The 22,210-nt window shown below is 43.5% G+C and overlaps 2 protein-coding genes and 1 pseudogene across 2 annotated transcripts; 2 read left to right on the top strand and 1 right to left on the bottom strand.

Moving 5' to 3' along the window:
* The first annotated feature begins 1,432 nt into the window (after positions 1 to 1,432).
* On the top strand, positions 1,433 to 3,428 carry LOC136502005 (uncharacterized; annotated as a pseudogene).
* Positions 3,429 to 6,816: 3,388 nt separating this feature from the next.
* Positions 6,817 to 8,327, top strand: LOC136499368 (uncharacterized). Its single transcript, XM_066495051.1, has 2 exons — positions 6,817 to 8,220; positions 8,298 to 8,327. Exons 1-2 carry the CDS (start codon positions 6,817 to 6,819, stop codon positions 8,325 to 8,327), a joined length of 1,434 nt encoding a protein of 477 aa, XP_066351148.1.
* Positions 8,328 to 15,956: 7,629 nt separating this feature from the next.
* On the bottom strand, positions 15,957 to 17,444 carry LOC136499367 (uncharacterized). The gene is made up of 3 exons (XM_066495049.1): positions 17,422 to 17,444; positions 16,621 to 16,730; positions 15,957 to 16,426 (listed from the first exon to the last, which is right to left on the bottom strand). Exons 1-3 carry the CDS (start codon positions 17,442 to 17,444, stop codon positions 15,957 to 15,959), a joined length of 603 nt encoding a protein of 200 aa, XP_066351146.1.
* Between the last annotated feature and the right edge of the window lie 4,766 nt (positions 17,445 to 22,210).

The raw sequence follows: 22,210 nt of genomic DNA, 5'->3' as shown, positions 1-22,210 counted from the left end.
GAACAGAACAATGGAAATTGGTGAAGAAAGTCTTGCATTATTTGCAAGGAATGAAAGGCCTCATAATGACGTATAGAAGATCTGATTCACTCCATATAGTGGGATATTCAGATTCTGATTATGCGGGAGATGATAGAAAATCCACGTCTGGATATGTATTCACTCTCGCAAGGGGAGCTATTTCATGGAAAAGCTCAAAGCAAACCGTCATTACATCGTCCACAATGTATGACAGTTTGTAACGTGTTATGAGGTAACGGGCAGGTGAACTGGCTAAAGAAGTTCATACCTGGTTTGTAGGTGGTTGGCGACATCTATAGACCACTTAAGTTATACTGCGATAATAATCCGACAGTACAGTATGCTCACAACATTAAGTCAAGTGGTGCTGCCAAACACATTGATGTAAAGTATAATGTTGTGAAAGATAAAGTCCGGGATCAAGTCATAAGTCTTGAGCATATAAGTACAGAAAAGATCCTCGCGGATCCGCTTACAAAAGGCTTACCACCCAACGTGTTCAGAGAACATGGTATTCAGAGAACATGTAGCTAGCATGGGTTTAAGGGAAAGCCTAAAATTCCTGGACAAAAGAAGGCCCAAAGATAAGTATCTATTTCAGAACAGAGTAGTGTGTTGTAGCTGTTAAATCTATCGGCAATGGACCGTGACGATGAGACATGCTCTATGCGCTAATCTGTAATGGAATGAACAAAAGTAAATGATATGAAATTGAAATATAGTTATGAGATCAAGGGGGACAATGTTAGTTGATCTCCACCAATAGGCCCAATGGCCTATTGGGCCCTTGTCTTTGCGCCCTGATCGGGGGCGCCCAACCCTAATACGGTTGGTGGGCCCCTGTTGCATAGCACACATAAAAGGAAGGTGGAGATCAAGGCTCGGACTGCGAGGTTCAACGGAGCCGCTGTGATCCCACCTACACTAACCCTAAACCGATCTAAAGCGTGCTGCCAGCGACGGGATGCCCCACCGACACCGTCGCGTCCCACTGCAGGGTCACCACCGTACCACTACGGACTCCACCGAGCCGGAGCTGCCGCTACACTGGCGTCCAAGATCCAGCGGCGCCATGGACAGAGCGGTGACCTAGACTAAGGTACACCAACTGTTTTCCCCATATAGTAGATGCTCTACCCCGATCTATGGTCTAGAGGTCCACTGTGACCCTAACACACCCCTCTAAAGTTTATGACTCTATAACGGGATTGAGAAGAATATATGCCACTAGAGTTAAATTCCAAATTAAAGAATCTTCTTCTTCAGAAAAGTCTATAGTAGAAGCCAGCAGAAGGACCTCTTGCCAAAGGTTCATGACCCATGAGTCTATCATCTACTCCTCTTCTAAAATTGCACTTGAGATGCGCTATATATCATCAGTGCCAACTGCCAAGTAGGATCCTCAGCACTTCCTTGAATTTTCCAGCTCCACTTGTTTCTGCAGGTTCACACTACTGTACACAGCGCAAGAAAGTCCCCTCCATACATTTTCGCTTCTATATATATATACAGATAGGCATAGACATATACATGGCACAGTTCGTCGACTCTCAGTAATAAGGAACACCGCAGTGTGTGCGGCTTCATTGATATCTTTTGGTGATCCCTCCTCCTTCATCTCTTCGGTTGGTGCTGCAGCAGCCTGCAGGGAAGCTGACGCATGATCTAGAGGAGAGCTAAGGTAATAAGGATTATATTCCATGCATATGCATCGGCCGGTAACCCAATTAATTAAGCATGAAAAACATGCACTCCTCCATAGATTTACAGCTAGTATATATAGTATTTATCTAGTACGTACTTCGGTACTTGTGTGCGTCAAATTGAAGTATAACCCCTGCTGTTGTTTTGGGTCCTGATCAGCAGGTTGGTCGAATCATATCCCTACATCTAGCGAGTAGCGACTTCATGGTGGAGATGGTGTGTTCAGCACTTGTTCAGGAGACCGTGAGCAGAGGCGTCTCCTTTGCGTTGGGCAGACGCGAGGAGAAGGCGTCCCAAGGGTACTAGATGGAGATGCTCGAGATGGCAGTCAGCGAGCTGGAGTTTGCACTTGAGAGGGCCATGGAGCTGCCCATCAGACACCTCTCCTTGCTCCAGCGGAGGAAGATGATCAAGCGTGCCTATGTCGAGGCAATGGAGCTGCTCGACAAGCACAAGCAGCAAGCGATGCCTCCCGGCCAGCCGGCCAGGAATAGCTCCCGCAAGCGATGGTTTAATTGTGCTGGCTTGAGCACAGTTGATGTTGGAAGATTTGAATGGTATGCAGATTGTGCCGGAAGGTTTGTGAGGGACTTGGAGTCTGGTTGTTCACTTCATCACTACACCTTTTGCAACCCTATTGTTAGGCATCTCCTTGAAGGGAAAACTCTCACTTATTATTCGGAGCAAGGAAACCTGCTGCGACATCTCTACATCAAGCCCACGTATTCTGATGAGCGTGGCGTGGAGGCATTGCTAGCATACCGTTATGAGGATAGCACAGTGGCTGAGAAATGTTTCTGTTTGGGGTTGATCCTACGACTAACAGAAAGCACAGACTTAGTTGAGATTGCTATAAAAGGCTTGCAATTACTAGCATCTCAATTCAAACTTGCTGTTGAATATGCAATGGGAGAACTCACCCTACTATCTAATTTACAAGACATTGCCCATTTGCATGGGCCTCTGTGTGAGGGCATTCAAGAATGGCATATCAAGCACACACAAATTTCTCGCCCAGACCCAGCAAGCTGCAAAGGAAGCAGGCACGGACTTTGTGCTAACAACAACGTCTCATCAGAATTAGCAGATATATTCCCAGAGCAAATTATTGATTTGGGTTTCCAATGCTATATATCAGCTCTACAGTCCAAAACACGTAGCTCATTTCATGAGTCCGGAAGAAGCAAAAACAGAGGTTGGAAGCCACCTGTGGTGCTGACAGCTGCCTTCACGCCTCATGCTGTGACTGGGACACAAGATAGTTATGCACTCGAAATCATCGGAGATGCAACAGAGTATAGAAATGCTAGTAGCATACAACAAGTGGTGGAGACAATACAATCACGCGCGGTCAATTGTTTTTCGTGTCAGCCAGAGCTGGCGAAATATGGAATGGATTGGTTCGGTAAACATGGTCTTGCATGGTTTGCGGTGGAAAAGTCAAGCTCTGAAAGAGCACTTGACTTTTCCCACTTTTTGACGTGCTTTAACAGCTGCTGCAGCAGCAGCAACAAAGTCCTCGATAGCTACAATGGCTGGCTGGAGAGAGAGAAAAATATGCCGCCCACAGCCACCGCAGAAAAAGGGCAGCCAAGCAGAGCCACTACCCGAGCAAGTGCAAGGAGAAGTAGAATGAGGTAGCTCCGTGTGCGTGTTAGTTGCCCTACAGCCGAGTGTTACACTCAACTGTTCTCCTGATTCGTACGGTGATGTAAGCCGGAACAAGTGCAAGGAGAAGTAGCCGAGTGCTTACCCCATATTCGGCTTGTTCGGCTTCTTTTTTTAGTCGGAACAGTGTTTTTCTCTCACAACAATTCAGCCAGAACAGTGTTTTTAGCCAGTTTTAGCCAAGTTTCAGACCAGCGAACGGGGCCTAGTGTGGTGTCCAGTTTTTGGACTCATTAATGTAATGTAATATAATGTAATGTAGGTGCTCCGTTACTTGTAACATGCAGATGTCTACTGTTTGAGATATGAAACAACTTTGTGCTGCCAATTAGTAGATATTGGCCCCGTTCGCTTCGCTGAAAAAATAAGCCGAAATATTGTTTCGGCTGATTTGTCGTGAGAGAAAAATACTGTTCCGGCTGAAAAAAACAAGCTGAAAAGTACGGATTATAAGAGAAGTGAACAGGGCCGTTAATCGCCCGCGTTATTATTTATTACTATATGGCTGGCTATACAACTTCAGCCTGTTCGTTTCGGCTGAAACGACCGTGGATTATAAGCCAGAAGTATTGCTGGCTAGTTTGGTGTGAGAGAAAAATACTGTTGCAGCTTATAATCCACGATCGTATATGACCAAACGAACATGCTGCTTGCCATCCCATACAGTATCGGTGCTTGTCTGAGTGAAAGTAAAATACTCCTCTACTTATTATTATATGATAATGATGGATCGGAGCGCGCAGAGCACCCCTGGATGCTGTTCATGTACATTTAGCCATCCACGCTACTCCGCATGTATTTGCGTGGAACTGGCGCCTTGAGTGTGCGGTCTGCTTTGCGCGCTGTTGTGCGGGTCCCGTGGACATCATCCATGGAACAAAGCTATCGCATGAAGCCATTATGGCACCGTTAGCTTCGCTGAAAAAACAAGCCAAAACCCTGTTCTGACTGAAAAAAGAAGAAAAGTATGGATTATAAGAGAAGCGAACAGGGCCATGTGTCCCTTGCACTTCACCTTCTCCACGTTCGGATTTGAAAACTCCACATCCCGAGCCAGGAAGGATTGCGCTTCGCCTTCTGCACGTCCCTTGCGCTTCACCCGTAACCTAATCTCCTCCCTATAAAATGAAAACTCGCATCTAGATCAGCCTCAATTCTTCCTGGCTCCCCGACCGCATCGCTACAACGTCGAGTTGCTCGGCCATGAGGATCTCTTCCTGGAGCCCCGGCTGCATCACTACTGAACGGACCGTGACACCTAAGAGGGGAGTGAATTAGGCAACTTAAAAACTATTTCTAAACTATAGCCTCTAAAACAACCTATTAAAATATATGCAAGAAATAATCTGTATAGATGTACAATTAAGGGTTTGCTAGATATGTTGCTATCTCTACCGCTGAAAGCGCTAGTTTGGTTTTTGATAATTGATGAAACGTAAGTGAACTAACCTCTTGCTCTAAGTGATATATGAGATAGGTTGGTTCACACCAAGGTGGAGCTAGATGGCACTCAAATGTGATGATGATGGCCAAATTGATGATAAATTGCTCCACATTTGGAAAAGAAGAAAGAGAAAAACAAAACCCTATGGGCTCAAGGCAAAGGTATAAAATAGGGTATTTGTTTTGTCAGTCAAGATACAATAGAGTGCGTGATCGGATTTAGGATAGATAACCGTATTATAAAGAGGGAAATCTTTAATTGCAATGGTTATCTAGTGCCACTAAGTGTGAGTCTCATTTGCATATACTTTGCGCTTCGTGACATGGTGAGATGCATGAGAAAGCCTAGGAAAATTCTTTGTGAAAAGCTATCTCAAGTGCTAAAATTAGTTTGGTAACTTTGGGAAGAGATAGCACTTGGTTCGGACATGTTATGCAGTCTAACAAGAATTTCTTGTTCAACCAGCAATGGTGGGTGCCCTGGTTGAGCGATTACTCAACCAGCAATTCTCCCTCCTCAACAAAAATTTCTTGGTCAGGAATAGTGAGTGGGGGACCAGAGAGAGAGAGAGAAAGCGCGTGAGAGGGAGAGCAGTGTGCTGCCACTGTTGACTTCACGTGAGAGGGGAAGCAGCGCTGTGCCAGCGACTGATGTGCGCTGTCGATTAGTTGTTGGCCCGCGTCTGCCACTTTGCCTGAGGGAGAGAGCAAGCGCGGTGCCGTTTGCTGCCATCTCTGCTCGTCCGTTTTCCGTCATTGTTCCTGCGTACGGACACGAGTAGGAGCACGTGCTTGCCCATGAGAAGCGCGTGTTTAGCCGTTGAAGCGAAGGGGACACATGCTAGTGTGAGAGAGGGCGCTGCTTGGCTGTCCGCCCGTTGCCTGTCGTCGTTTCCACCAGTTGAGAGGCTAGCCGGCTGGTAGGTAAGGGGGCTACGGCTGGGGAGCCTTTAAGTTGGCTGCCCCTTCTCCTTTCTCTCACCTCTTCCATTCTTCTAACAAGAGAACAAGAAAAGTGAAGAGCAAGTTCTTCCCTCTCCTCTCTTTCTCTCCAATCTTGGTGCTCATCCTAAGAGAGATCTTGAGAGCTCAAAGTGTTTATCTTGAGTGTGAAGAACATCTCCTCCTTCTCCTCTCCTTCTCCAAAGCTTGGTGCTCATTTGAGAGAGGATTTGGGGGAAACCCTAGTGTGTGCATTTGAGATCGCAAAATTGGTGGCACTAGGTGGTGATTGTGATTGTGAATTTCTTATTACTCTTGGTGATTGCCATCATCTAGACGGTTGGTGATTTGTTGACTGGTGAGAGATTTGGTGATTGTGTCTGCCCCCAATCAAGGTTCTTGTGCCTATTCCTCATGGGAGTTCATGAAAGGCAACTCCAGTGGATTGCTCGTGGCTTGTGGATCCTCTCTTGTGCTTGGTTCTTACGGCGCCCTTGTGTAGGGCTAGGCGTGTGATGCCTATTAGCGCGTGAGCCACCAAGTGAGTGTATCACCACAACGTGGAGTAGGTTGCCGGCAAGCAACTGAACCACGGTGATAAATCTTGTGTCACATTGTCTCATTGGAATTCTATATTGACACTTGCCCGGTTCGGTATATCGCTCTATCACTTGTATTTCTTTTCCTAGTATAATTGTGTAAAGCTTGCTTGCTTACCTTGTGTAGCTAGTTAAATTGTCTAGTTGTAATTAGTTGTAACTAGCTCGCTAGTTAGTGTAGTTGCAACCTAGCTTAATTGTTTGTGTGATATTGACATAGAGATCATAGTGACTAGCTTTGTGTTGGTGGCTTGCTAGTGATAAAAGTAGAGCTAGAGCAAAGTGCTATTTCGCCATCTTATTGTCTAACAATTTGCTCTAGTAATTTTGTAGAATTTTTATTAGGCTATTCACCCTCCTCTAGCCATTTAGGACCTTTCAAGTGGTATCGGAGCCGTGGTCACCGTTTATTGGAGGCTTCACAACCTTCGGTGTTACAATGGCTCAAATCAACCATATGGGGAAGCCACCGTTCTTCGATGGCATGAGCTATGATTATTGGAAGAGGAAGATGAGCACACACTTGAAATCAATGAATAGAAAAGTGTGGGAGGTTGTGGAGAAGGATTTTGCGGTGATTGATCCAACAAATCCAACTCCAAGAGAAGAAGAGAAGCTCCAATTCAATGACATTGCTCTTAGCACTTTATATGATGCATTTGATATTAAAGTGTTTGAGCAAATCAAGGATCTAGAGTTTGCTCATGATGTATGGACAAGATTGGAAGAATCATATGAGGGCACTAAGGCAGTCAAGAGTGCAAAGCTATTCATCCTCAAAGAAAAATTGACAAGCTTCAAGATGCAAGAAAATGAGAGCACACCGGAGATGTTTCACCGATTGCAAGTGATCATCAATGATTTGAAGAGATTAGGTGAGAAAGTGGAGGACAAGGACTTCTCTCATCGGTTCTTGCGATGCTTGCCACCTATATTTGATACCTTGGTCACTATTCTTGTGAGAGATGGCTTGGAGACAATGACCCCAAACCAAGTACTAGGTGATGTAGTCACACAAGACACATACCGTGTGGAAAGGGAGGGGGTTGTCCAAGAAGAAGAGAAGAAGAAGAAAATTGTGGCATTCAAGGCCGGTACTTCGTCATCCAAGAGCAAGGGCAAGGCTAAAAAGGAAGAACCAAGTGATGATGAAGAGTCAAATGCTTGTGATGATGAAGATGAAGATGAAGAAATGGCTCTCTTTGTGCAAAGATTTGGCAAATTCATGAAGAAGAAGGGCTATGGTGAAAGAAAGAGAAGAGATCAATCCAAGAACAAAGAGCAACCAAGAAGATGCTACAAATGCAAGAGCAAAGATCACCTTAGTGATAGTGATGATGAGAAGAAAGAGAAGAAGAAGGACAAGAAAGACAAGATGATGACCTTCAAGAAGAAGAAGAAGCGTCACTCATATTGTGTCACATGGGATAGTGATGCCTCTTCAAGTGATGATGATAGTGATGATGAAAATAAGACAAGCAAGAAGAAGGCGATCGCTACTATTGCCATCAACAACAAGCCTTCTCTATTTGACACTCCATTGACATGCTTTATGGCTAAGGCCACTAAGGTACAATCCGATGATGAGAGTGATAGTGAGAGTAAGGATGATGAGGAGTACTCAAAGGAGGACCTCATGGACATGTTACAAGAGGCTCATTCTTACATGGAGAAGAAGAGAAAGGAATTCAAAGAACTACATAAGAGGCATCAAGCTCTTGAGCAATCCTTTGATGAGCTTAATGCTACTCATGAGAGGATAGTGGAAGCCCATGAGAAGCTTGAAAAAGCTCACTCTTCTCTTATTGTTCAAAAGGAGAAGGAACCTATTGCAACGTACAATGTAGGAGTAACTTGTGATATAATTGATGGATCATTTTATACTCCTATTGTTGTTGCTCCTACTGACCCTTCATGTAGCTCATCCACTACTACTTCATCTATGAGTGATGGTTTCACTTGTGATGCCTCACTAATAGTGGAAATTGAGACTCTCAAAAAGGAGGTCAATGAGCTCACTCACGCTTTAGGCAAGGCCTATGGCGGTGAGGCCCGCTTGCTTAAGTGCTTGGGTGGCCAACATTTTTCTCTCAACAAAGAAGGATTGGGCTATACCCCAAAGAATGGCAAGGCAGTCTTTGCAACTCCCAAAACTAGTTTTGTGAGAGGCAATGGTCGGTTTTGCAATAGATGCAAGCAAGTTGGGCATGTAGAGCAATATTACAAGAACAAGAAAGATGCTTATGTATCCTCTATTAAATTTGATTCTTGTTATTTGCTTACCAAGGGTGTTAATGGTGTGAAAGTTAAGTTCATTGGTGCACCCATTGTGGGCTCAAAGAAGAAAGCTATTTGGGTGCCCAAGAGCCTAGTCACTAACCTTGGAGGACCCAAAAAGGTTTGGGTACCTAAAAAGAATTGATCTTTTCTTGTAGGTCAATTACAAAGCCGGAGGAAGGCATTGGGTGCTTGATAGTGGGTGCACACAACACATGACCGGTGATTCAAGAATGTTCAATTCAATCAACACAAGTGGCAACAATGAGTTTGATAGTATCACATTTGGTGAAAATGGCAAAGGCAAGGTCAAAGGGCTTGATAAGATTGCAATATCCAATGACATGAGCATATCCAATGTGTTGCTAGTTGAATCTCTCAATTTCAATCTATTGTCGGTAGCACAACTATGTGATCTTGGTTTCAAATGAATATTTGGTGTTGATGATGTAGAGATCATAAGTGTAGATGGCTCTAACTTGATATTCAAATGATTTAGATATGAGAATCTATACTTGGTTGATTTCAATGCTAGTGAAATACAACTCTCAACATGTTTGTTCACCAAGTCTAGCATGGGTTGGTTATGGCATAGAAGATTGGGACATGTTGGAATGAAACAATTGAATAGGCTTGTCAAACATGATCTAGTAAAGGGCTTGAAAGATGTGGTGTTTGAGAAGGATAGATTGTGTAGCTCTTGTCAAGCCAGAAAGCAATTTGGAAACACTCATCCTAACAAGAGCATGATGAGCACTAGTAAAGCATTTGAGTTGTTGGACATGGATTTGTTTGGACCAACATCATACACAAGTATTGGTGGTAACAAGTATGGCTTTGTGATAGTGGATGACTATACTAGATACACATGGGTCTTTTTTCTTGTTGAAAAAGTGAAGTATTTGATGTATTCAAGTCATTTGTCAAGAGAAGTCAAATGAGTTTGATACTAGAATCAAGAAAGTTGTCACACCCAATTTTAAGGATAAAATGGAGTGCAAAATCTTATGTGCGCCCAGAGATCAGTCACACACATAAGCCGACAAATTATGAATAGTATCATCAAAAATGTTTATTACATCACGAATAAGACAGAGTTATCACATAAATATAGCTGAAATAATAAAAAGATCTCTCGTGGAAGCTCCATTTTGACAGGGACGTCGACTGGTTGACCACAAGTCTAGTAGTCCTCAGGAAAATCATCATACCCAAAGTCATCTATTACCCATCCGGGATTTTTATCCAAATAATGAAAGTAAACAAGCGTAAGTACATGTCGTACTCAACAAGTGTAACATGGGGTTCATGAGGCTCAAAGGCTAGACACAGGTTTAACAGCATTCATCTTTTAGTTGTCACAATTTTAGCTTATGAGTAGCAGCAAGTTGTTTCAATTCCCAAAGTAAAACACATGATCAAATGTAAACATGAATAATGAATAGCATAAACAAATGTTACTTAGTGTTCATCTATTCCATAAGGGTTCCAAGGCCGCTCGTGACCGTGAGCACGGCTGATATACCAGTTTTACACTCTGTAGAGGTTGTACACTTTCACTGTGAGTCGTGATACCCATATGCCCGGGTTTATAACTCCCAAAACACTTCCAAGGTGAGCAGGCAGGGGTCACTATGAAGCCTTTCAAAGGTTCGTCTAACAAGTTAGGGCCATTAGATTCATTCGGCAAACAGATATAGAGCCCCCCTTTCCCGGTGGCACATTGACACGCAGCCTATACACACGAGGATAGAGGCCGCTCTATACCCGATTCGGCAAGCCATTCTTACGCCAATGAAGGTAACCACTAACAAGCTAGAAAAGGTCCTCATACTGAGCTAAAGCCAGAGCCATGTAGCCCTCACAGCTGTACTGTAAGTCCCGGATGATCACTTACAGATAAGTCCTTAGGGAGAGGAATCTGAAGCATTTAGAAAGTAGCTAAACACTCCAGCCCCCTGTTTCCATGTTGCTAAAAAGTCATATTTTAATGTTTATTGCATATACCATTAGTCAAGTCACAAGATCATGGTTTAATTGAGCACTAGCAAAGCTACCCAAATGCATAACCCATAGGTGACAAGGTAATAGTTCAATTCTAGGAAATCGCTATCAAGGTGACACATGCAATATGAATTTAATGAATTAAAGTGAATAGGAAACATGGATGATCCCATGCTATACTTGCCTTGAGCAAAGTACTCCTACTGGTCCCGCTCGTCAAAGTCGTACCCTTGATCTCCAACGAACTGCTCACCGTCTATACTCGATAACCACAGCAACATACAAGCATCCAGGAGCAATCATGCAAAGCAAACAAGGCTATAGATTAGAACAGTACACCAACAGTATAAAATCAAGATGAAAAGTTTGGAAAACAGATCTACGTCTTGCTACGAACACACAGACGCGAAGATCATGAAAATCAGAGCTAAAACGGAAAAGTTATGAATTAAACAAGATTTCCTATAGGAAAATAATAGATTAAATCTAAGCTCGAATTTTAAAAGTTGGAAACCTACTTTACAGTAGCATGAACATGTAGATCACTTAATTATGAACCTAACGCAACTTGAACGGATCAAATCGGAGTTAAAATGAAGATTTTACGGCTAAAACAAGTTGAATGGCAAAACTGTAAATAGCTGAAAACGTATTTCAATCTAACCGAACGAAAATACGCGTTCTGAAGAAGGAAACGGAATCTGTGAAAGCGTTTTGGACTGCAGGTTAACACTGAAATATTTATACGGATGTATTTGCAAAATCGGCAGCGAAAGGGTATCTCCGGTTTTGGGCCATTGGATTAGAAATCGACGGCTGAAAATCAATCCGGCGGGGAGAGAGAGGAAGGGGCGCCAGAACAGTGCCACGGCGGCGCCATGGCCGGCCAACCGAAGCACTCGGTTCACGGCCTCCAGTGCACTATTCGATGAAAGAAAGGTACCGGGAGATAGAGGAGGGAAAGGGGATCTCACCCGTACCGGAATACGCGAGCGGAAGGCAGCAAAGGCGGCGCGGCGCTCAGTGGACGGCGGCGGTTGACGACGGCGCTCGAGCGAGGTGTGGCTGCGACTACTCGGGCAAAAAAACGAGCGTCAGATGAGATTGAAAAGGAGGAGGAGGCTCGGCACTACTTATGGGCGCGAGTCCCTTGGGCGTCACGGCACCACGGGTCGTGGCAGAGGCGGACTTTGGCACCGGTGCGGAGGAGGAGTCCGACCGGGTTATGAGCTAGAAGAAGGGGGCGGGTCTGACTGGCGGGCTGGGCCGGCGCCTTGCTGGGCCAATGGCCTCCAGCGCGGGAAAGAATGGGCCAGCACCAGAGCAAGGCCGAGCGGGCCTCAACGGGAAAGAAAAAGGCCACGGGAAAAACAGGCCTACGGGCCAAAACAGAGGAAAAAGAAAGAAATTTAAGTTTTTCCTTTTTCTAATTTTTCCAAAGCCATTCCAAATGAAATTTCAACTCGATTTAGAATACAACTTCAAACCAAGCATTTAGAAATAATATGCAGCAGTATGAATGCACATTCATGGTTGTTGACCTTATATTTGGTTTTACTTTTAATAAAATTATTATTTCCCAAATTCAAATGCCCATAAAATGCTTAATAAATCAATTTCCCCTATTTTAAAATGTTGTAAAATTTAGGGTGTTACAATTCTACCCCCCCTTAAAATGAATCTCGTCCTCGAGATTCGGACGACGCTTACTCAAATAACTGTGGGTATGTTTTCCTCAGATCCTCTTCTCTTTCCCAAGTAGCCTCATCTTCTGTATACTGATTCCACTGAACCTTACACATCTTTATAACTCGGCTCCTTGTAACTCTTTCTGCCGTCTCCAAAATCCTTACCGAAAACTCCTCATATGTGAGATCTTCCTTAACTGTAAGCTCCTCTAACAGTATCTGCTCCTCAGGTACACGTAAACACTTCTTTAGCTGAGACACATGGAACACATCGTGTACACCTAACAAACTCTTGGGCAATTCCAACTGATAAGCTACCTCTCCACGTCGCTCTAAAATCTTGAAAGGTCCAATATACCTTGGTGCTAACTTCCCTTTCATGTTAAACCTTCTCACACTTCTCATAGGTGACACCTTCAAGTACACATAATCACCTACTTCGAAAACCAATTCTCTTCTTCTAGTGTCGGCATAGCTCTTTTGTCGAGACTGAGCCACTCTCAAGTTATCTCTGATCATCCTTACTTGCTCTTCTGCGTCTCTCAAAACATCTGGCCCAAACACTTGAGTTTCTCCCGTTTGGTTCCAAAACAACGGGGTTCTACACTTTCGTCCATACAAAGCTTCGAAAGGTGCCATATTGAGACTTTTCTGATAACTGTTGTTGTACGAGAACTCTGCATAAGGCAAACTCTTGTCCTAACTTGTACCATACTGCAACGCACAAGCTCTCAACATATCCTCCAATATCTGATTAATTCTCCCAGTTTGTCCATCTATCTGAGGATGATATGATGTACTAAAATTCAACATGGTTCCCAATGAACTATGTACATGCTGCCAAAAATGAGATGTAAATTGGGTACCTCGATCAGACACAATTTTCTTGGGCACTCCATGTAGACATACTATTCTCTCCATATATAACTGAGCTAACCTCGGTCCATTATAAGTAGTCTTGACCGGTATAAAGTGAGCAACTTTAGTTAACCAATCTACTATTACCCAGATTGAATCATATCCTCTCTGCGTACGTGGTAACCCAACTATAAAATCCATACCAACTTCTTTCCACTTCCACTCAGGTATCTTCATTGGTTGTAGCAATCCTGCAGGTCTTTGATGTTCAGTTTTGACTCTCTGACATGTATCACACAAAGCAACATATTCAGCAACATCTCTTTTGAGTCCGTACCACCAATACTTCTCTTTTAGATCTAAATACATCTTGGTACTTCCAGGATGAATAGAATAAGCAGACTCATGGGCCTCACGAAGAATTGCCTCTCGTATAGCCTTATCCTCAGGCACACATAGTCTTTTCCCAAACCAAAGAGTTCCATTGTCATCCATACGGAATCTCTTTCAACTTCGCATCCTGTAACTGTCCCTTATGTATTTCTTGCTCCAATTTAGGCTCCAACACCAACTCCACTGCATTAGTGACAAAGCCTAAATTCAGTTGCTCCAACTCAGCACATAACTCACTCGACATCGATGTCACTTGCACCTCATTGGCATAACTCTTCCTACTAAGAACATCGGCAACAACATTCGCCTTTCTAGGATGATAGTGTACCTCTAGATCATAATCTTTGATCAACTCTAACCATCGACGCTGCCTCATATTCAGATCTGTTTGAGTGAAAATGTACTTCAGACTCTTGTGATCAGTATAAATGTCACTCTTATGCCCAATAAGATAGTGCCTCCATATCTTCAAAGCATGAACCACTGCTGCTAACTCCAAGTCATGAGTAGGATAATTTAACTCATGCTTTCTCAACTGCCGGGATGCATAAGCCACTACTCTGCCTTCTTGCATAAGAACATATCCAAGTCCTTGACGAGATGCATCACAATAGATAGAAAAACTCTTGTTCAAATCAGGCAAAATCAACACTGGGGCTGTAGTCAACCTCTTCTTCAACTCTTCAAAATTAGCCTGGCACTTCTCAGACCACACAAACTTGGCATTTTTCTCCAACAAGGCTGTCATAGGCTTAGCAAGCTTAGAGAAACCTTCTATGAACCTTCTATAGTATCCAGCTAATCCTAAGAAACTACGAATCTCTCCCACATCTGTCGGTGGTTTCCAATTCAATACATCTTTCACCTTGGTTGGATCTACTGCGATTCCACCATTAGAGACAACATGGCCTAGGAAAGAAACTTCCTTCAACTAGAATTCACACTTGCTTCGCTTAGCATACAACTTGTGTTCTCTGAGCTTCTGCAAGACCAACCTCAGATGTTCAGCATGCTCTTCTTCTGTTTTGGAGAATATCAATATATCATCGATGAATACCACCACAAACTTATCCAAAAACTCCATGAACACCTTGTTCATCAAATACATAAAGTAGGCAGGTGCATTGGTCAAACCAAAGGACATAACGGTATACTCATACAACCCATACCTCGTAGTAAAAGTTGTCTTGGGTATGTCAGTTGCACGAATTTTCAACTGATGGTAACCAGAACGAAGATCAATCTTAGAGAAAACACAAGCACCTCTCAACTGATCAAACAAGTCATTGATTCTAGGCAACGGATACTTGTTCTTGATAGTAACCTCATTGAGTGACCGATAGTCAACACACATCCTCTGAGTACCATCCTTCTTGTCAACAAATATAACCGGTGCCCCCCAAGGTGACGAACTAGGTCGTATAAAACCTTTCTCTTGTAACTCCTTTATTTGTTTCTTAAGTTCTTCTAATTCATTAACCCCCATTCTATATGGACGCTTAGCTATAGGTGCAGTTCTAGGTAATAATTCAATAATAAACTCAATGTCACGGTCAGGTGGCATACCTGGCAAATCATCGGGGAACACATCTGGAAATTCAGCCACCACTGGGTCCTCCTTGTTGCCGCTATCATCAAGCTGGTTCACGGTGGCTGTCGGCTGTGCTTGTATTACAACATCAACACTGATTCTTTCTCCACTTGGTGCGGTCACAACAACTACCTTCTCTTTACACTGAATCACTGCTTGTTGTTGCTTCATCCAGTCCATACCCAGAATCACATCTATACCAGATGCTCTCAACACAATGGGGCTCACTTTAAACTCTACCCCCCTTAAGAATAGACTAGTTGGAAGACAACGATATGAAGCTTGCATACTTCCACCCGGTGAGTTTACTAATATGGGGTTTTGCATGGCACATAATGGTATGCTATGATTTCTAACAAATGCTTGCGATATAAATGAATGTGAAGCTCCAGAATCGAAAAGAACAGTGGCGGGGGTTGAGTTGGCGTTGAACGTACCGAGCATGACTTCTAGTTTTGCAAGCGCCGTCTCAGTAGACACATGGTTCACCTTTCCTGTGTTGGGTGCTGGCTTCTAATAGCTGTTCTGCCTTTGGGGGGTTTGCTGGTTGGGCTTCTCAGGGCAATTATAAGACATGTGACCTTCTTTCCCACAATGGAAACACTTGCTGGGAGTGCTAGGGGCACTAGTCTTCATGGGAGTGTTGTTAGACGCTCCCTGGCGTGGTGTCTGCTGACCACTCTGCTGCTGAGGACATTGATTGGCATTCTGCTGCTGGTTCTGGTTGTGCTAAGGATACTGACCACGATTCCACTAACTGGATGGTCCCTAAAACCTCTGCTGGAATCCTTGCTGAGGATTGGTACGCGGATGAGTATTGCTCCCAGAGGCCTGTCCCTGAAGCCTCCTCTTCTTGGCCTCCATCTCCTTGCACTTGTTGTCAATAACAATAGCGCGATTCACCAGCGTCTGAAAGTTGGGGTACGTGTTTGACATAAGTTGTAGTTGCAAACCATCATACAGACCCTTGAGAAAGCGGCGTTGCTTGTCAGCATCATTAGCAACTTCATTCGGAGCATAACGTGACAACTGGGCAAACTTGTCACGGTACTCAGCGACGGACATGGATCCCTGCTTTAGTGCTCTGAATTCCTCCTGCTTGAGTTCTATCAATCCCTCTGGTATGTGATAAGATCTGAAATTCTCCTTGAACTCCTGCCAGGTGACAGGAGGAGCATTGGCGGGACGTCCATACTCGAATGACTCCCACCAGTCTTGTGCTTCTCCCTGGAGCTGTCCTGAAGCGTACAACACCTTCTGTTGATTATCACATTGTGCTATGTTGAGCTGTCTCTCTACTGCACGAAGTCAATCATCTGCTTCGAGTGGATCAGTGGCACGAGAGAACATCGGGGGACGTCCCTTCAGGAATTCTCCACGCTTATCACGCGGTGCTCCACCAACCTGTTGGTTCTGCTGATTCTGCACTAACGCTTGCATGATCTATGTCTGTACTGCCAAGAGTTGCTCAATAGACGGTGGTGGTGGTGGTGGATGTGGGGGAACACCTCCACGACCTCAGCCTCTTCCTCTTCCAGACATCTGTTATCAAATATTCAAAATTTATAAATTTCCAAGTTAGAATACATTCTGAAAATTTTCTGGACGAGTCTCAACATCAGCAGTTCTGTAAAACAGTCATATCTCGAGTTCCATAAATCCAAATAGGGTGTACTTTATATAGTTGGAAAGCTTACGAAATTTTCTACAACTTGTATTCAGACCACTTTCCCAGATTCTGTCGTTAGATTACTTAAAAACAGGATAAAATCGAAACTGCTCCCAGATCCCAGACGGTGCAGAAACTTTAACTTGAAACAGAGATATCTCACGAACCAGATCAGATATAGGGGTGATTCCAGAGGTATTGGAAAGATACTTAAGTCTAGTTACTCCCATAAAAATTTCATAATTTTTGGTCGTGTGTATTTTAATTGGCATTGAGATAATGACAGACTGCTCCGAGAAATAGATTCCGAGAGAACATGATGTAACTAACCCAACTATTTATTTATTGACCCAAACCTTAATATTCTTAAATATGAAACTTACGGACATGCCCACAAAGTTCCAGCACACATTACAAAGACCCAACTCACACATAAACATAATAACAAATCAACTAAACACACCAATGTTCACACCACACTAATAGACTCGACTAGACTCAACTTGACTCGTTCTACTATCGTCTTATTACATATAAGGGGACTCCAACATCTAGGGGCGATACTTATGGGGAAGCTCCTCATACATCTTTGGCAAATTTAGGCACACCCTTTGTTCGTCTATCACTTGCCGGTGCCTCTTGATAGTTTCCTGCTACGCCTTCAATTGATCCTCAAGTCGGCGAATCTTCGCCATGGACTCATAGCCAAAGTGCACCATCACCTGGGTGTTGGCGAGGGAGGAATCAATATTGGTCTTCCTTCATGTCCTCGAATCGGCGACCACAGAGGCCTATGCAAGCTTCAGCGGCTGCATCCTCTATGCCGTCCTCCATGGTAGCACGGTGACCATGATGCGCATAGTTTGAATCCAGCTGATATGCGCCTTTCTGTTCATCCTTGATAGTGATGCACACCCTAGTCTTCCAATAGGTATCTTCAAGAGGGTGTGTATGTTCCTCGCAGACGTATTCCATAGCTGCATCCCAGTCGCTGTAGTAGGTCTGAAGCATGCTCATGAGTCGGTGATGTGAAACAGAGGATTCACATCCCGGCTTATACCACGCCTTTATTGTCCACCCTAGGGGCGGGATCGGCTCATCTTCTTCAGCAACGTCTTCCTCATCATCATCGGACAAGTGGACGACCTCAACTTCTTGGGGTTCCTCCTGGACTGGCTCAGGTGTGGACTCTGGCGTTGGTGGTGTTGGCGAATCAAATTCCTGTTCCTGGGGTTCTTCCTCCTCAAGCTCCATAGACAAACCTTGAGGCGGGTAGTACCCTCCAGTGCTGATGCGGGCAGTCTTGTGGGCACGAGGCATCTACAGAATTAGATTTAGTTAGGTTAGATTAGAAGCAACAATTTTCATAATAGATTAAGACAAAAGAAGCATAAAACTTTAGCAAATAACAAGGGTGAGATAGAAAGCATGAAATGAGTGAAGCAAAAGAAGCTAAAACGACCATTGCTAACTAGGCTTGCGTCTCTTATGCAGCTAGAAGTTTAAGGTGTTCCCAAAATCAACATTAAAAAGGTCATCCTCGATTTCTAGCATGAAATCCAAAAGTGGAATTTCTTCCTCCTTCGATGGTTCGGGAGATGGGATAGCTAAGGTTTGTATTGGACTTTGTATAGGCTCGGGCTCAGGCTCAACTATCTGAGGTTCCTCCTTGAGTAGCTTCTCTTCCACTTCTTCAGGGAATTCGTCGTGTATACCAGTGTAGGCGGTGTTCTCTATGATTTTGTCAATAATATTCCTTCCATTACTAGCAGAGACATGCAAGAACGAACCTCCTGAAGCTATGTCAAGAAACTACTCGGTTTCCTTACTAAGACCCATGTAAAAATGTTGAAGAATATGGTCATGAATAGCAAGGTCAGGGCCAGTGGTGATGAGGCTATTAAAACGAACCCACGACGTGCCAAGAGATTCTTTTTCTTTTTGTTTAAAATATAGAACCTCTAATCGAAGGCTGACCACTCTAGAGATGGGAAAGAAAGATAAGAAAAATCTAGAACATAAAGTTTCCCAATCTCCTTGCAAACTTCCAACGGTTTGATTATACCAATGTTCAGCTATTCCCGTCAAAGAGAAAGGAAATAGCTTCCATCTTAGAGTTTGATCTGACATGCCAGCAATATGCAAGCATGCACAGGTCTGTTCAAACTCTCGTAGGTGAAAGTATGGGTTCTCATCGCCTTCTCTCGAGAAGGATTGTTCCCGAATCATTTTTATTAAACACGGGCGCAGCTCATAGCCAGGTGTTAGGATAGGCTTTGAAGATTTTGGTGGCTCTAGGCATGCACTCGTAGGTGCAGCATATTTATAAATAGGCGTGGTGTCCATATTAAAAAGAAATAAAACAAAATATACAAGGTTAAGATAGGTTCGATGTTAACACAGCAACCGTTTCCCCGGCAACGGCGCTAGAAAAGCTTGTTGACACCTGTGGTGGCATGTAGAAAAATCCGCAAGCGCACCGATATTGTAGTAGCTTTTCGAATGAATATTATGAGTTATCGTATCCACAGGGAAATGTGTGGGATTAGCTGCGAACCAACTTAACCAGGGACAGAAACAAGGTTAAGGATAAATAGGAGTGTAGAGAGGACTTCTATGGCTTTTAACTTCTAACTTAAGTTAGCTTTGTATTCTAGTGTTCACCTTGGGACATTACTAACGAAGAGCATAGCTAAATATACCTCTTCCATCACAACCGGGTCCTGCTAGTCCTACAGACGGGAGGTGGGTTATAAATGACCAACGTAACTGTCACTCATGCGGTCTACCACACGTTCCGGAATGCCGGAGGCATCCACAAGTAACCAAGAGTCTAAGCACCATGCTTACACTAATGATTACTACTTTAACCTAGGAGCTTAACATGGATTAAAGCATTCAAACGAGTTGTGATCCTAGTGAACACGAAAGAACAAAACTACTTTAAATCAAAAATTAATTACCAGAGTTATCTTGAATGCAGGCTCGAATAGACCCTGAATCCGGCAAGGTACAAGTTGTAGAGATAGCACCGACAAGCCTGGTACTTCCTTCAACTCTTCCCTTACTCTCTAACTCACTATTTTCTATGTACAAAGAATAGATCCTAACCTAGCGGACTATTCTTCTCTTCAATTGTGATGCCTTCTGGAGGGGATCTGGAGGTCCTTTTATAGGGGTCACCCAGCACCCTATGGGCCCATGAATCCATGGCACGGCTCCATCTCGACTCTCCAATCCAAACTGACTTCGAAGCACGGTGGAGATTGATCCTCAAGGTCGATGGAGAGTCCACGTCAGAGGGAAGGCTGACAGGAGGGGGCCATAGGTCGGCCGACCTAAGGTGGGTCGGCCAACCCCCTCTGGTCTCCTCTGCTATCGATCTTTGGCGGTAAGTCTCCAACGGTGGATGTGAGGCTAGTGGAGTCGGTTCCTTTGCGGATCATCGTGATTTTCTGACGTATTATGGCCAACTTTGGTGCGTTTTCTTTATAAATCAGCCTGCATGCCAATATTCACCAAAACTTATGGAATTCGTTAGTTTAAACCTCTATTTCCTATGTTGGTGATTGATTTTAAGGATAAATGCAAGCTAAATTGATGGTTTATTTTTGCTGTAGCGACTATCAACAGTGTCCTTAGCATGCGTATGTAGTAATAATTATACTAGAGACGGTTGTTTCTAAGGCATGCCTGTAGTAAGGAAATATTACAGGTGCTTATTCTTAGCATGCGTCTGTAGTAGATGTGTACTTACAGACGCTGCTAGTCTACACGCGTCTATAGTGTTTTCCTTACTACAAACGCGTCTGTAGCCTACACCCGTCTGTAGCCCATAGCATAGACACATAGAGCTAGCTATACATACACAAATCTCATAGATATATATACACAGATCTCACAATATATACACATCAGATCAGCAGATCTCACACAAATGACATATATACACAGATCACACCTCTTCACTTAGTAAGATCAATAGTACAATGCTTTGTTCATCTCACAAACGCCACATATCACAGATTCACATGTAGCTCCAAACTCACACACAACTCCAAACTCTAATCCTATTCATCATATTGTTTATTTGCAGAATAAAACTCACCTTTTTGTCGATGATCTGCGACACAATGAACATGGCGATCTTCTCTCTAATGTCCTCCAAGTTGATTGGAGTGGTCAGCACTTGAATTCCTGTAAAAGAGCAGTAGCCATAAGATGAAGCTGCACATATAAAGTTTACTTGCATTGCATTTGAAACAACTCTCAGAATGATACATCTAACTACTATGAAAAAGGCTATTCTAGCTAGCACACAAACTAAGTTCAGACTAATATATATGCAGACATGACAGCAGCAGCACAACTGTGCACAAGGCTATATTCCAGCAACAACAAATCACTAACTAAGAACAGCAGCAGCAGCAGTAGTAAACATCAGCAGCAAACATCACTGATTTTCAAGCAGTAAGTAGAGAAGCCACATGTAAAGCTCATATGAATTCAACATTCAAAGGAACCAGTAAAAGCTCATATGAATTGAAGCAGTAAGTAGAGAAGGCACATGTAAAAGCTCATATGAGCTCTTGATGACACAAACAACACTGATTTTCAAGTAGTAAGTAGAGAAGATTGACTAAAACTAACATTTTGCACCTCTGTTGTGGTTGTGAAAAATGTAGAATTCACAAATTCTATATGAGTCACTAGTTCAGTCTCCTTGTTTCAGTAGGCTCATGAAAGTTGTTCAGTAGCCTTAGGCAGGTTCTTCTCAAATATTTCCTATGTGTTACTTTCTATTTACCTATTTAGATGCATGTTACCTATTTAGCTATATACACACATACACATACACAGCCTAGCTAGCTGGGTTATTGGCAGTGGTTACACAATAGCATAAGGTGGCTACACTTTCTCCTAGACAGATGCAAAGTTTACCATCCAGATCCGGCACAGGACCTAGCCACAAGACAGGGATGCTGAGCCTTGAGGTTTTCAGCTTTGGAGGATCCTAGTGTATCGCATTCAACTTCAAAGAACACCTAATAAGTAAATAGATCTGCCATACCTCAAGGTCATCCAAGTTGGTCTGTCCCACCGCAAGCATCAAGTTGTGGGCCACATAGAACCCACATGTGTTGTCCAGAGGTTGCTGTTGGCACTGCGAACATATCAAACACATGGTTAATAATGGAATTGAAACACTACTTCACATTTGGAAGTGAAGCACTACTTACTGCAATTTTGGTGGCATGGGTCAACTTCACATTTCTTGGCTTGTTCTTCGCCTTGGGTTGGGAATTGCCAAAAGCCCTACACATACATGAGTTGTTGTCACATTTTTTTGACT

This window comes from Miscanthus floridulus, chromosome 13, assembly GCF_019320115.1.
Source record: "Miscanthus floridulus cultivar M001 chromosome 13, ASM1932011v1, whole genome shotgun sequence".
NCBI classification, from domain to species: Eukaryota; Viridiplantae; Streptophyta; class Magnoliopsida; order Poales; family Poaceae; genus Miscanthus; species Miscanthus floridulus.
This window is presented reverse-complemented; position numbering and strand designations above follow the sequence as displayed.

Coding starts and splice junctions, on each gene's coding strand:
- LOC136499368 (XM_066495051.1), top strand. CDS start 6,817: ATGGCTCAAATCAACCATATGGGGAAGCCACCGTTCTTCGATGGCATG. Junction 8,221..8,297: donor AACCTATTGCAACGTACAAT/GTAGGAGTAACT, acceptor CCCTTCATGTAG/CTCATCCACTACTACTTCAT.
- LOC136499367 (XM_066495049.1), bottom strand. CDS start 17,444: ATGTATGAGGAGCTTCCCCATAA. Junction 16,731..17,421: donor TATGAGGAGCTTCCCCATAA/GTATCGCCCCTA, acceptor ATTTGATAACAG/ATGTCTGGAAGAGGAAGAGG. Junction 16,427..16,620: donor CAGACATAGATCATGCAAGC/GTTAGTGCAGAA, acceptor TGTACGCTTCAG/GACAGCTCCAGGGAGAAGCA.